General features: G+C 41.5%; 1 protein-coding gene and 1 pseudogene across 1 annotated transcript in view; both read right to left on the bottom strand.

Moving 5' to 3' along the window:
* LOC133618217 (ATP-binding cassette sub-family C member 4-like) overlaps positions 1–16,085 on the bottom strand; it is a 115,981-nt gene that overhangs the window by 21,298 nt on the left and 78,598 nt on the right. Inside the window, exons 10-14 of the mRNA XM_061978659.1 lie at positions 11,385–11,474; positions 11,073–11,264; positions 1,016–1,110; positions 592–678; positions 204–300 (exon numbers count right to left, since the gene is read on the bottom strand). Of these exons, the coding sequence (XP_061834643.1) occupies positions 204–300; positions 592–678; positions 1,016–1,110; positions 11,073–11,264; positions 11,385–11,474 (561 nt within the window). The remainder of the gene's footprint in view (positions 1–203; positions 301–591; positions 679–1,015; positions 1,111–11,072; positions 11,265–11,384; positions 11,475–16,085) is intronic.
* On the bottom strand, positions 15,352–15,470 carry LOC133573402 (5S ribosomal RNA; annotated as a pseudogene).

Genomic DNA, 16,085 nt, shown 5'->3' with positions numbered 1-16,085 from the left:
GGTGCAGAATAATATAATAACTGTAATGAATGGTTAGTTATACAGTTCAAAAATGTTGAATGAATATCTTTCTGACAGTCTCATGAAAACTATTAGAACTAAAGATTAGAAGGTTTGTCAGTGTTGGATATGATTAGATGGTATACGAATACGTAAGGTTGTGGTGTGTATGCAGGAGCACTTTTCAGGTTCACGACACTAACCTCTTTGACCACCAATATCTGGTCTGCTGTCCTCAGATGCTGAAGTTGGTGAGTCACCAGGATGCGACACTTGTTCTTCAGCAGGCCACAAATGCACCTAATAAATGGACAAAACACGCTTTAATGAGATTGAAACTACTGATAAAAACAATGGACAGTAAAATAAAAGAAAGACGTCAGATATTTTGTGGACAGTCTTAATCTACTACTTAGTCATTGGTGTTGGAAGTGACAAGACATTTTGGATAATAGCTTTGCAGGGACAGTAACTGGACAAAACCTTTTAAAAAGTTCTAGAGGAGCTGAAGCTGCTGGTCTAAAGGCCAAGTGTCCCAATATAGCCCATACAATGTGATAGAAAACGACTGTGAAAAAGATGGACACTCACGCTTCAAAGAGATACTTCCCAACCTCGGCATCTACGGCGCTCAGTGGATCATCTAAGAGGTAAATGTCTGCTTCTTCGTACACTGCCCTGAGGACACACACAAGAACACACGCCTGAAAAAGACCGAATGGAATGCTTTGAATTGATAGAAAATGTGAAACTGTTAGAAAAAAAAAACCTTTCAATGAGAAGTTTGTGCAGAAAATTTGTGGAATTACGGAAAATGTTGGATTGTTTTAAATAAATCAATAGATAGCCTGCATGCTCAAATTAAATGAATTGAGCTATGTTAGAATGGGTTTAATCGGCTGATAAATGTTGAACCATGTGAGAAGGATATTGAATAGAAAACAATGTCCTTCAGCATTACTTAAATGTATTTACTATGCTAGTAAAACAGAATGTAGATGCAACATCTCCACACCTGGCCAGATTGATGCGAGCCTTCTGCCCCCCACTGAGGTTGCCTCCTTTGTCCCCGATGAGGGTCATATCTCCATCCGGGAACAGTTCCAGGTCCTGCAGTCCACAAAGAATCACGTTGACAACCGTAGGCTTAGTGTCAAATTCATTTTTTCCATCTTGTCTTTTATGAAAGCTTTAGCCCACAAGGGGGCACTACCACCCACAAGATGTGAGGATTGGTTGCCTCTGAATTCTCATGAACCCAAATGTAAACACCCATTGGTAAGAATGGAATGTTGATATTTTATCTACTTCTGAATTGGTAAAAATTAGTATGAGAGGGAGAAAAAAAAAAAAAGGAAAATATAACAAAAAAACTGCTTCACAAAATCAGGAAAGTTTGCATCTATAGGGGGCCAGGCTTTGGACACAAGCTGCTTTTTTTTATCATTTGAAAAAAATTGTGCAGGTTTCCCAAGCATGGAGGACTAGAATACACAGGTAGTGGTGAAAACTGTGAGACCAAGACCGACAATGGATTCAGGATCGATAGCTACATTTGAAGAAGACCCTTATCAACAAAAACATCACAAGATTTTGCACCTTGCCCAGGTATGGGACATCGGCACACCACCCAGGAGCTAGTGCAGGGGGAGGGTCTCCAGGACGAGCACCTGGTTATCAGGCCTTCATCTGTGGGGCACGGCCGAGCTCATACATTTCTCTTGGTGTTTGAGCAGCAATGTGTGTGTAGGAATGTGTCCGATGGGATTAGGGAGTTACTGGTCACATGGGCCAGGAAATAATTAATGACTTGCATTCACCTGTGTCAATTGAGGAAATAGGAAACAGGGGAAAAGGCCAGGTTGGGATGCCGTAGTTTTTGTTTACCACTAAATTTTCTGCTACAACACTTTATTTTGTACCATTCATCTTATTTTTGTGACATATCAAATTAATTTAAATGTACGCAAGAATGTAGCACGTAATTAAATCCGGAACCCGTCCATGCCTCTCAGTAACTACCAGGAAATGTGGCCGCAACATATTCTCCCCCAGACCCACCACAGTGGGGACATACAACGTAAGGGTGCAATGTGATTGAGGGAAGAGGCTAAGGCACCCAACCTTCCTTTGCTGAATCTGTTTTTTGGGACATGGAACGTCACGTCTCTTGCAGGGAAGGAGCCTGAGCTTGTGGGTGAGGTAAAGCCGTACCAACTAGTTGTAGTTGGACTTACCTCTACCCACCTTATGGGTTACAGACCAAACTCTATGAGAGGAATCTGACTTTCTATTTTTTTCTTTCTTTTTCCAATTTTATTCCATGAATTTGAATTGGGGTTGCAAACAGGAAGTAGAATTGAAATTGAAAATTGAAATTGATCATTTTGGTGTATTCCAGAATCATGGTTTACAATATATTCCATACATGACTGTTTTACATAATGTATTTCTTAGATATATTATTACTATAAACCAAACAATTATAAACCAAAAAAAACCCCATTGTATATAAAACATATAATCTAATTTGATGTGTTATAGCTTTATAATTATGGAAAATTATGGAAAAATGCTTAATTTCCAAGAATGCTTTACTTAATTTAAAATAATATTATATGAAAATAATATTTTAAATCATCAAATGTGACCATTTTATTCTGTTACTTGGCTATAAGAAATTTCTCTGAATTGCGATGAATTTAATTCCATTTCCTGTCATTTCAAATTGACTTTGTGTGGGTGTAGCCAACTCTATTCCAATTCCAATAGTTTAATAGAATTTAATTCACAATTTGGGATTTTGCACAAACCTGGGAGATACACCTATATTTGTATATTTTATCTATTTATTGGGGCTTGGGTCATGTGATGAAGGAAAAGTTTACTAAACCATTGCTGTAAATTTCTCTATTGTCATTAAATAAAACAAAGCTTTCATTCTTGCTGTCTGTCAAATGTGTTGGGTAGATATGATGCCGCTACTGAGAATGAACATCATATAAACCAGACCTGGGCATTCTGCGGCCCGCGTGCCACATCTGGCCCTTTGTGCGTCCCTGTCCGGCCCGCGTGAGGCCAATCATAAATTACAAAATAAATTTTAAAAAGTATCTATGTCAAGTGTGCAATACAACGATGCTGCTTTTGTTTTGAAAAGCGTTATTTGTGTTACTTCCATGTGGACGTATGCGCGTGAGTGAATGTGAACTGCGGCAATCACAAATGACAAAATAAAGCTTAAAAAACATCTATGTCGTGCGCGCAATACAACTGTGCTGCTTTTATTTTGAAAAGTGTTATTTATGGACGTATGTCCGGGTGTAACCTGTGAGTGAAGGATGCAAAGCGACAAGTGATGCACGGTTACCCCCGAGACGCTAAAAAGAGAAAAGTTGATGACGAATGGCGTGTTTTCAACAAGACATGGACTGCCAAGTATTTCTTTACAGAAATTAAAGGTAAAGCCGTGTGCTTAATTTAAAGAATATCATTTGAATCGCCACTACAGGACGAAGCACGAGGAAAAATACGTGAATCTGCCCGATGAAGAACGCGCAAGGGAGGCTGATGCGTTGATGGTAAAACTGCAAACCCAACAAGGACTTTTTGCCATATTTCACACCTCCAGAATGCAGCCGTCAGGACAAGTTTCGTCATTTCTCACAAAATCGCCAGAAAAAGTAAGGCGTTTTCTGACGGAGAGTTTATTAAGGAATGCTTATTGGACTCTGTTGCGCTGAAATGCACGGAAACTTGGAGCTTCAGCTGAAGAACAGAACGGCCGACTTTGACTGTTTTTCGCTGGTTTTGGATGAGAGCTGTGATGTACGTGACACCGCCCAGCTGCTCATCTTCTTACGTGGGATAACTGCAGACTTTCAAATCACGGAGTAGCTGGCAGCCATGCAGTCAATTAAAGAGACAACCACAGGTAATGACTTGTTCACATAGGTAAATGCGTGTTTGGACATGTTAGGACTGAAATAGGACAAGCTGGCAGGTGTGACAACAGATGGTTATCCAAATCTGACGGGGAAAAATGTTGAACTTTTAAAGAGGATGCAGGATAAACTTTAAATTAACCCTGTGCGAAAATTGACATTTTTGCATTGTATTATACATCAGGAAGTGTTGTGTAAGACAGTGTTAAAAATAAAACCATCAAAAGCAATCTGCTTTTGTATAAAGTTAAGTTAGGTTAAATGAAAGTGTTATTATTATTATTAGTTATTATTATTATTTATCTTACTGTATATCAAAAATAATATTGAGCAAAATTTAATTGAAATATAGTCGATGTGGCCCTCCAGCAATGCTCGGGTTGCTCATGCGGCCCCCGGTAAAAATTAATTGCCCACCCCTGATATAAACTCAGAAAGAGTTAAAATTGCATGAGCATGGTCAGGCGCCAATTATCATACGTGGCACCGCTTGCAATAATCATCAGAATCTGCACACATTAAGGTAGTTGTTTGAAACTTGCTTAAAATAAAAAAATGTAAACCAAACAATACTACCGGCACGCTTATGTTACATTTATTAGTTTAACAAAACATATATCATTTTTAATGTCTCAATTTAAAAAAAAAAAAAAGGGTTGTACTTGTATAGCGCTTTTCTACCTTCAAGGTACTCAAAGCGCTTTGACACTACTTCCACATTTACCCATTCACACACTGATGGAGGGAGCTGCCATGCAAGGCGCTAACCAACACCCATCAGGAGCAAGGGTGAAGTGTCTTGCTCAGGACACAACGGACATGACGAGGTTGGTACTAGGTGGGGATTGAACCAGGGACCCTCGGGTTGCGCACGGCCACTCTTCCACGGCGCCGTGGCGCAGTGGGCGAGCATTAATAATATATTGAATTAAAAAAAAATTTGGCGACTTGTCCAGGGTGTAGCCCGCCTTCCACCCGAATGCAGCTGAGATAGGCTCCAGCATCCCCCGCGACCCCAAAAGGGACAAGCGGTAGAAAATGGATGGGTGGATGAATAAAAAATTGCCCGCCGGCCCGAGTAAAAGTCTAGTGTTCAGAGTTTCACTCACCGCCGCTGTCTCACACACATGTACATGCCCGGAGGGCTGGCACACACCCAAAAGCATTCAGAGAGAAGTAACTAACAATTTGCAGCCATGTTGTTACGATAGAACATTAGTAGCCAACATAACTATTACTGTAGGTGTACATGTGAGGCGTGATATTTCTTTCATGTGCTCCACATCTGTAAGCACAATATAGAGGCTTCCATTCCGAATCCACAGCTGCTGCAAAAAACAGGAGTGACAGAACCTGACGTGGTTTTCTCCTGCCTAACAAATCATGTTAAGCAGTTTTTTTTTGTGTGACAAAGACTCATTTGTACAGGAAGGACAACTGATCAGCCACCCAAGTCTCTTTAAACAGGCATGCATGATATTCATTTTCTGATTCAGTCCCTCACATGTCCATTTCCAAACCGGCACAAGCACTTTGCCAGGACTTGTGTCCATTGATGCTCAAATGGACAAGTTTGACCAACTGCGTAGCAATTTTGGAAACCATTTACCATTTAGGGTATGCAGCATATCTGTGACCATATATTATTCTGCCCTTTGGACTTTGAGTTGACCCTATTCCAGTTTATCCACCCATTCTTTTCTGACCCTCTGTAAGTTTAGTATTGTTCATTCATTATAATCTTATGATCCTGTGATAGTGTCTCTCATGGTGGCTTGGTAGACCAAGGACATTGTGTACCTCATGTTTCCTAACCATTCATTGCTTCTATGTGTTAGGTTTCTCTCTTGTCTCCGCTGTTTTTTCTTGATCTCATCTGCCTTCTCATGACTTTTAAAAACTTAATTAATCATAGAATCTCAGTACTTTCCCCTAAAAAGTACCGTATTTTTCGGACAATAAGTCGCAATTTTTTTCATAGTTTGGCCGGGCTCCAGTGCAACTTATATATGTTTTTTTCCTTTTTTATTATGCATTTTTGGCAGGTGCGACTTATACTCCGGTGCGACTTATACTCCGAAAAATACGGTAGTTATTGAATTACAAACATCATTACTTTTTAATAAATGTAACTAGGGCGAGAAACGGACACGATTATTTTAGTAACCTTGAAATATATCAATTAATTTATTTGATTAATCGAGTAATCAGATAAAAGCATACCTTATATTATCAATGCATATGTTTAAGAAAAAAGTTTAAATAAACAATGATTTTCCGCTTGTCATAACCTTCATTTTTTTCTTCTAAAAATTAAACGTTTAAATTACACTTTTAACAAGTGTGCATTTAATAAAAAATATTTAAAAAACTGAATGATGAACTGTGTTTACCGCTGTTGTTAGTGTTACTTGATATAGAGATTGAATATGCTTTGTTGGCTGTTTCTCTTTTTGTCCACAAATGGCATATTGTACTTTAGGATTAACTTGGTTGTCACAACAATGAATTGTTCATTATTCTCTGTTAGTAATAGCATATTTACATGCTATGTGTTAAATTAACTATATGATATCAAGTCCATTTGGAGTGTGGTGGTGGTTGACATACAACCACCTCAAATGTATCGGTAATGGTGTTGTAACGTAGTTAAAATAAATTATTAGTAACAACTGCTACTAACACTGCTACTAACACAAACACAACACAAACGACAGAAATAATAGCGCTAACAAAGGTGTATAGGCTACGGGTAAATTAGGTAAATTTAGCAACCGTATACACGATCAGTGCATCAATACCTCCCAGATTTCGCAGTTTTTTTGTCATTGTTGTGGCCTAAAGTACCTAATTTTGTGGGACCGTTTTTTTCAGTTATTATTTTTCAATAAAATGACCTCGTTTTTGCTTTATTTTATTGCAACTAAATTAATAGTAAATATATTATAATCATAATAAATACATAAATATGTGTGGTGATTTCAATAGTGAGGAATATACTTACCAAGGGGGACCTCCCTTTCCGGGTTACAAGGTTATGTACAGTAGATATTGAACCATTGCACATGTCTTGTTGTTCTATTGTTAGGTGGAGAATAAACTGTTGATGCACTTCGTCTTGAACTCCTGCCTCATCAATACCACATCTCCACATTGGTGACCCGGATGTGAGCAAGATGCAGATAAGAACAATGTGCCGCTCAATGGTAAAGACCTGGCCCATGCCTGCCTCATCAATACCACATCTCCACATTGGTGACCCGGATGTGAGCAAGATGCAGATAAGAACAATGTGCCGCTCAATGGTAAAGACCTGGCCCATGCCAGTGCTTTTTATGCCGCGACGATCAAGTTGCCAGACTTTTGGCAGCCTAAGCCACGTCTGTAAGTAAGAGGCACTCAAAGAGTTCCTTTTGCAGTTGGTTGAATTGTCAGAAATAGAAAAGGCAGACTGCATGCTGTCCCTGTTCAATGATAGCAAACCTTCTGAATTACCGGTAATGTAGAGAATGCTGTGCTATGCTCTGTTAATTTCTCATTTGTACACAGCCAGTAGGGCTGCACGATTTTGAGAAAAAACCTATCCCTTATTGGCTATCTGAGCAAACCTGTTCCAGGTTGCCAATCAGGCTTCTTTATAAACCAGCCTGCCCTGAAAACAGTGCTGGATCATTGTTTATTGTTTACTGTTTATTGTTGTAATTGCATGTTCCCTGTGCACTTCCAAGCTGCACTTTAACTACTTAGTTTTTTACTTTAAAGTAATGTTTACCCGCGTTAAGCCTCCCATCTCTGCATCTTGGGGTTCAAGACCAACAGAACCTAACACACGTATTAGAAACAATGCAATAATTTATGTAAAAATATGTTTGGCATTTAATAGACAGATTTAGAGCTTTTGTCTACATTATGCTCTTAATAATTAACTCGGGATGTCCGATAATGGCTTTTTGCCGATATCCGATATTCCGATATTGTCCAACTCTTTAATTACCGATACCGATATCAACCGATACCGATATCAACCGATATATACAGTCGTGGAATTAACACATTATTATGCCTAATTTGGACAACCAGGTATGGTGAAGATAAGGTACTTTTAAAAAAAATTCATAAAATAAAATAAGATAAATAAATTAAAAACATTTTCTTGAATAAAAAAGAAAGTAAAACAATATAAAAACAGTTACATAGAAACTAGTAATTAATGAAAATTAGTAAAATTAACTGTTAAAGGTTAGTACTATTAGTGGACCAGCAGCACGCACAATCATGTGTGCTTACGGACTGTATCCCTTGCAGACTGTATTGATATATATTGATATATAATGTAGGAACCAGAATATTAATAACAGAAAGAAACAACCCTTTTGTGTGAATGAGTGTGAAATGGGGCAGAAAGGTTTTTTGGGTTGGTGCACTAATTGTAAGTGTATCTTGTGTTTTTTATGTTGATTTAATAAAAAAAAACAAAAAAAAAACGACACCGATAATAAAAAAAAAAAGATACCGATAATTTCCGATATTACAATTTAACGCATTTATCGGCAGGCCGATAATATCGGACATCTCTATAATTAACCGATAAAAACTACACAGTGTTTATAATGTAATGTAATCCTAATACATATTACAAGTAACCATTTAAAAGGATATACACTTTTATTTCTAATTGCTGTATAATTGTTTTGTACTGTAATTGCAAGGTAAATAACTTTGTAATCGTGAACAAACAAAATAAAATGGACTCATTTGTGTAAGCAAACAATTAACATATAAATAAATATTTAACATCTTAAAGTGCATTTTTTTCCCAGTGGAAAAAACGAGGTCTGTTTTTGTTTGTTGCCATTACGTTATCACAGCATTTTCGCTTGCTCTTCTGTGTTTATGGGCGTACATCGCCCATCCAATTTGATGATGAAATATTCCCACAACGCTACATTTGGCTTCGTAATCATATTTTTTTCCTCCTATTTTTTTTTTACTTTGCGGAACTTCTCACGGGAGGCTCTCTGTCTGTGCTTCCAAAATTGACAAGAGGGATCACTGCGTTCAATTAGATCTACTGTTAAATAAACCCGCTCAGGTGCTGAGAGCGATGCACATAGTGAGACCTCTTTCTCTCTGTTTGACGCGAAAGAGAACAAACACGGGGCTCAACCATTCTGAATAGCGAATATGTCTGTCACTCAAATGCCAGTGACGGCAGAGAAACGAACAAACAAAAAACCTCAGCCTCTTGCTGGTATTTATCACACTAATTAAAACCTCAGTGTCAATTCTATGTCGATTATTTGTGTAGCCCTACTGGCCAGTTCTCCTCTCTCCTTGAAAAAATTACTACTAGGATTACCATGGTCTGGCTGTGGAAGCAGAGGTTTGTTCATGCACTCCAAGGCACCACAGGAGGCAAATGCTACCGCAGCAGCAGTGATCACTCGACACCAACGCGGCGAGGGGTGGTGCAACTGTAATGCCAGTTATGGAGCCATGGCCAAGCAATGTCGCCCCAAGGTAAACCAGGTTATCAACTGTGAGCATTGGCAAAGACTGCAAGCTGTGTTCTGTCACTGATACCTTGTCTGGCCATATTCATGCTTTGTATGATGGTGCTTATTTGAACATTATTGTATCTGCTGTTTTTATTTGTATATATAGTGTGTGTATTTTACCTATGTTATAAATTATATGTATATTTAGTCTGTCCTTTGCCTGTATTTCTCTTCTTTTTGTGTGTTTACTAGTTTGTGGTGTATAGCCCTTTGTTTTTCAACTGTGGTTGTTTTTAACAGGCTTTATAACTAAAGTTGGTATGGTATGGTACGGTACAGTCCAGACTGCCTCTGTAAGTATACTTCTGTTGTTGATGCAAATACTTGTTACTGATTGAGCATTGAAATATGTGTCTGATAACCTTCATTTTCCCTCTGATTAAATAACGAACACGCGGCAAGGTGTGACAGAGCCGAGGTCTTTGGGAGTCCCCAGCTAACAATTGGTGACCCCGATGTGTAATTCAGACGGAGTTCCAATTTTTTTTTAAAAAGGGCGAGACTGGGGTCAGCTGTCCTCCTCACCTTACCTTAAAAGGTAAGCAGTACCTTTTATATTAAAAGTCTGCATTTTGGCCATTCTAAATTTTCTGAGGACTTGAGTTGTATCCGTTCTCGTTTTATTCAAAATGTTGTCATAAATTCAAACATCGTGAAATCGACAGGCGGATCGGTGCAGCGTCTTCAGTAATGCGGACGCTGTATCAATCCGTTGTGGTGAAAAAGGAGCTGAGCCGGAAGGCAAAGCTCTCAATTTACCGGTCGATCTACGTTCCCATCCTCACCTATGGTCATGAGCTTTGGGTTATGACCGAAAGGACAAGATCACGGGTACAGGCGGCCGAAATGAGTTTCCTCCGCCGGGTGGCGGGGCTCTCCCTTAGAGATAGGGTGAGAAGCTCTGTCATCCGGGGGGAGCTCAAAGTAAAGCCGCTGCTCCTCCACATCGAGAGGAGCCAGATGAGGTGGTTCGGCGTCTGGTTAGGATGCCACCCGAACGCCTCCCGAGGGAGGTGTTTAGGGCACGTCCAACCGGTAGGAGGCCACGGGGAAGACCCAGGACACGTTGGGAAGACTATGTCTCCCGGCTGGCCTGGGAACGCCTCGGGATCCCCCGGGAAGAGCTGGGCAAAGTGGCTGGGGAGAGGAAAGTCTGGGCTTCCCTGCTTAGGCTGCTGCCCCCGCGACCCGACCTCGGATAAGCGGAAGAAGATGGATGGATGGATGGATGGAAATTTAAACATAATTTTTAGTGTTTGATCAGTTACGGAGAGTCTAGATCCAGTTTTGCAACTTTTAATCGAATTTATTTAATATTAAGAATGCATTAAAAAAATACATCCCTCGTCATGTCTTTCATAGTGATTGTGAATGATAGGCAAAATTCCAAAAAAGTTCAGTTTCCCCTCGAAGGGCCAAAAATGTATGTGACATTCACACCCAAGACAATTTCAAAATACTTTACTTGTTTCCTCATTGGTGGCTTCACTTGAGGTGTTTGGTTAGGAACATTGATAAGGACACTGGAATTCGTATCTCCCTTTCCAAGCAACTCACCTTTCGAACTCACCTTCTTTAAAGCGCAGGCCCTTAGGACCCGTTCATATTTATGCAGATCCAGCACTCTTCCAAAAAGGATGTTGCTGCGGATGGAGCCTGGAAACACCCATGGCTGCTGGGATGCATAATTGAATTGACCCCTCACTGTCAACATTCCGCTCTCATGAGGTAGCTCACCCAGGATGGCGCTCAACAGGGACGACTGGCGGAAATTGGGTTGGGAGGATAAGGATAGGGTGAAACAAGTGAGTAATCTCCAAAGTAACAGTTATTGCATGAATTTATTATGTATTTACGCTGTTTAAGATAAGGTTTATCCCACCTTCCCGGCCCCCACGGGACCGATTACAGCTAGTAGCTGCTGTGACTTCACTGTGAGAGTAATGTTCTGCAGAGACGGGGCATCCAGGAACTGAAAGGATCACACATTCGAAAAATGTTAAATACTTTCAAAACAGTCAAGTGGAAGGTTAAACATACTGTAATCTCTTCTGTTTTGTTCTGAAATTCTGAATACTTTTTTTTTTTGCCAAGATTGCGGCACGTTCGGACGCTGTGGCTATTGGCTCTCTGTATTGGTGCATATTATCCGTCTTGCATGTGCGCTGCAGTAAGAATATGATTGTATGAATGCTCTCAATTCATACACCCTAACCGAAATGCGGTCAGTTGGATTTATGTCTTGCATGGATATCCCTGACGAAATCGCTAGAGCTCCGGGCTCATGGTGGCTTGTCCTTAGACCGGCAAGAAGACGATGCCGGCGGAAGCATCGTAAACAAAGGGAGTCGGCCTAGTGCAGAAACCACATAGGCCACCAATTCCCAGCATATTCCTAACCAACGCCGGATCCATCGTTCACAAAACAGACGAACTGGAACTATGTTGGGGACGACGTGGCAAAGTTGGTAGAGTGGCCGTGCCAGCAATCGGAGGGTTGCTGGTTACTGGGGTTCAATCCCCACCTTCTACCATCCTAGTCACGTCCGTTGTGTCCTTGGGCAAGACACTTCACCCCTTGCTCCTGATGGCTGCTGGTTAGCGCCTTGCATGGCAGCTCCCGCCATTAGTGTGGGTGAATGTGGAAATACTGTCAAAGCGCTTTGAGTATCTTGTAGGTAGAAAAGCGCTATACAAGTATAACCCATTTATCATTTATAATTTATTTGGCAACCACAGGGTTCGGGACAGCTGTGCAATTATCATCACAGATTATCATCACAGAATCATGGCTACACTCGCTCATAATTAAGGCTGGACAATTAATCGAATTTATCGAATTAATTAAATTTTGGCTTTTCACAATCATAATATCGTAATCGGAAAAAAAAGTCGATTAATTGGCCCCCGCACAGGTGCATGCGAATTCTTGATAATAAACGGATGGGTGAGCGTATCTACTCGAATTTTTGGATACCATCTCACCCTTATTTGATACCGTGCTAGTATGTGTTGAGAATGCTTATATGTTTGATATACTTTAATGCTTTAGTATAACATTGTAATTTGTGATCATGCTATTGGTATTTTTCCGCTCTGGAGATGTTTGTGCGGCCAGTATACTTCCGTTGCCTTATTATCTGTTGTTGATTTCCATATTTGGTCCTCGAGCGTCCAGTGTCTTGCACACAAATGATGAATCACTCCTCAAAAGGAAGGTTTGATTCAGTTCCACTCCGTGAAGGACACGGTCCCTCTTCTTATCAGCAGGTGCATCCCTCTCTGTAAGGGAGTGTGGGGGCGGGGGGCTGCCTTCTCACTATAAGAGTTAACTTCTTCTGTATTATTTTTTTAGACCTCGCTTGGTGATGCTATTGGCCTACTAGCCACTAACCACTAGGCCTCCTCAGTGGCCTAGAGTGGAGCGGTTAGAGTGTCCGCCCTGAGATCGGTAGGTTGTGAGTTCAAACCCCGGCCGAGTCATACCAAAGACGATAAAAATGGGACCCATTACCTCCCCGCTTGGCACTCAGCATCAAGGGTTGGAATTGGGGGTTAAATCAACAAAAAATAATTCCCGGGCACGGCCACCGCTGCTGCCCACTGCTCTCCTCACCTCCCAGGGGGTCAAATGCAAAGGACAAATTTCACCACACCTAGTGTGTGTGTGACAATCATTGGTACTTTAACTTTAACTTAACTTTAAATTCCAATAAAACGGAATCCACTGTTAAACGCAGATTATCACAGAAATTTGCATGAATGCGAGTGAAATACTACAATTGTGAGGGGAAATAATGTGTCCGGGACCACTCATTCAGTCATCCCCGAAACACAGTCAAAACTAAATGTTGAGACGCCCACTTGAAACAGCGACTAAACTAAGAAACTAAAGTGAGCAACAACAATCCATATGTGTTTGTATACACGGTGTTTGTGATGTGTCAGTGCAGTAGCACTGCGTAGAAGTGCTTGTAGTTAGCGCATGTTGCATGCTGCTTCTGCCTGCTACTCTCTGCTTTCAGCTACTGCCACTGGCTCGCACTCTTTGCGGGGGTGAAAAGAGGAGCCGAGCGCATTGGCCTCCTCTTGCCGGTACTCATGCCTCTCCACCAGCAAGACTCCTACAGTGCCTCCTCGTGGCCACACACGGTCACTGGGACCTCGCGGTCTCAGGCTAAACTGAAGGGGATCTCGGAGCAGCAGTGTGCCCCATAGGCGAGGTATGCAGGCCCACCGGCGTGTGGACACGCCCTGGTATTCACCAACCACTGCCCCACCTATTGGTCAAATAGTCCCTTGCAATCTGCCTTTCTACCAGCAGCGGACCAGCAAACCTGTTGTGTGCTTATGCCCTGACCCTCTGCTCACCACCAGAGTCAAAAGACTCTGGTGGTCTCTGGCCTTCCCTTCCCGAAAAATTTGCATCTGCTCCTTCTGGGAGACTTCAATGCCAGGGTAGGTGCTGACCACAAATCCTGGCCAGACTGCCTTGGTCACTTTGGAGTGGGGAGCATGAACGAAAATGGACAACATCTGCTAGAGCTGTGCTGCTACTAGAAGCTCTGCATCACGAACACCTTCTACCAGACTAAGCCAGATCTAAATGTTGGCACCAGCTCGACCTCATCATCACGAGGCGAGGGGCCCTTAACAGCGTGCTTCTCACAAGGACGTTTCACAGTGCTGACTGTGACACGGACCACTCACGAGTCCTCAGCAAAGTAAAGCTTTGACTAAAAGGCCCGTCCACGCATCAATGCCAACCGTTCTAACAACGGTAAATAACTGCGATCAAAAGTTTGCTTACAATGGAGCCACACAATTCCGCCTATAAAGACCCTACAAAAACATCAAAACACCTCCATTGAGGTGTTATATAAATAATGTCAGTATATATGTAATGTAGTAACGGGCATATTTAAAATAACATTTAATATTTAACGTATTTTGATCATTTTTAGCATACGCGGCACATTAATTTAAAAAACGCATCACAACATTTCACATTTTTGGCACTGATTATTACTTAATGCAGACTTCATGAGAGCCAACAAACATAATAAAACATCCTTACTGTGCAACGTCTGCTGTCATTAGGATGCTGACTGCTGGGATGTTCATGTATTCTCATTTAGGTGATGAATGACTCATAATCCTCACAAAGAAAATGTTTTTTTCTTTTAAATAATATCTAAAGTTGAGTTTTGGTGTTACAATTAATACTTCTAAAAAAAATGAATAATCGAGTTATTAATCATGATTTCAATATCAATTGAAATAATCGTATTTATTATTTTTGCCATAATCGTTCAGTCCTAACCCACATTACTGTACAGGTAACAGCCCGTACCTGCACCGCTTTAAGCGCATCAAATACTCTGGTAAAAGCAGAGGGGGAGGGCTGTGCATCTACACATTGGATGACTGGAACACACACTGTAGAATTTAATACACCCACTGCTGTCAGGATTTAGAGGCCATCTCAGTAGTCTGCAGACCCTTCTATTCTATTGATCGTCACCCTCTCCACCATAGTCCGTAGCCTCAGAGTCCTCTTTGATCGCACCATCTCCTTCTTTCCCCATGCCGACAAGACCACCAAAATTGTGAAGTGAAGTGAATTATATTTATATAGCGCTTTTCTCTAGTGACTCAAAGCACTTTATATAGTGAAACCCAATATATAAGCTATTTTTAAACCAATGTGGGTGGCACTGGGAGCAGGTGGGTAAAGTGTCTTGCCCAAGGACACAACGACAGTGACAAGGATGGCGGAAGCGGGGATCAAACCTGGAACCACCAAGTTGCTGGCATGGCCACTCTACCAACCGAGCTATACCGCCCCAAGCTTACAGCACCTGGTATTCCCAGGCGGTCTCCCATCCAAGGACTAACCAGGCCCAACCCGTCTTAGCTTCCGAGATCTGACGAGATGGGGCGTGCTCAGGGTAGTATGGCCGTAAACGGGCTAGGATTGCATTCTTCCTCCTCCAAAACACTGCCCGCCTCTGGCCCAAACTGTCTTCCACTGCTGCTGAAACACTCATACACTTTTTCACCTCATCTAGGCTTAATTACTGCAATAGTCTCCTCTATAGCACCACCACCAAAGTCATCAACAGATTACAGTATGTGCAGAACTCTGCTGCCCGCCTTCTCACCGGTACTCGCTCCAGAGAACACATCACACAAGTCATTCATGACCTTCACCGGCTCCCAGTCCGATGCGGAATCAACTTCAAAATTTTACTCACCACACTACACGGCCCTCAACAACCAAGCTTCCCCTTACACCTCCAACCTCTTCTACCACTGTGTGCCCACCTGATCCCTCAGGTTTCGAGATGCCAACCTTCTGCAAATCCCCAAGTCAAAGCGCCGAACCTGGGGCGACAGGGCCTTTTCGGTTGCTGAACCCCTCCCTATGGAACCCACTTCCTACCCACATTAAAGCCGCCCCCACTCTTTCCTCTTTTAAAGCTGTCCTCAAAACCCACCACTTCAGACTTGCTTTCCTCATCGGTTTTGCTTGTGGAAAGCATCTTTGAGTACTTAGAAAAGCGCGAGATACATTTGATGT

Source organism: Nerophis lumbriciformis, linkage group LG01 (genome assembly GCF_033978685.3).
Source record: "Nerophis lumbriciformis linkage group LG01, RoL_Nlum_v2.1, whole genome shotgun sequence".
NCBI classification, from domain to species: Eukaryota; Metazoa; Chordata; class Actinopteri; order Syngnathiformes; family Syngnathidae; genus Nerophis; species Nerophis lumbriciformis.
The sequence above is the reverse complement of the archived record's forward strand: the minus strand, read 5'-3'. Positions and strand labels throughout refer to the sequence as shown.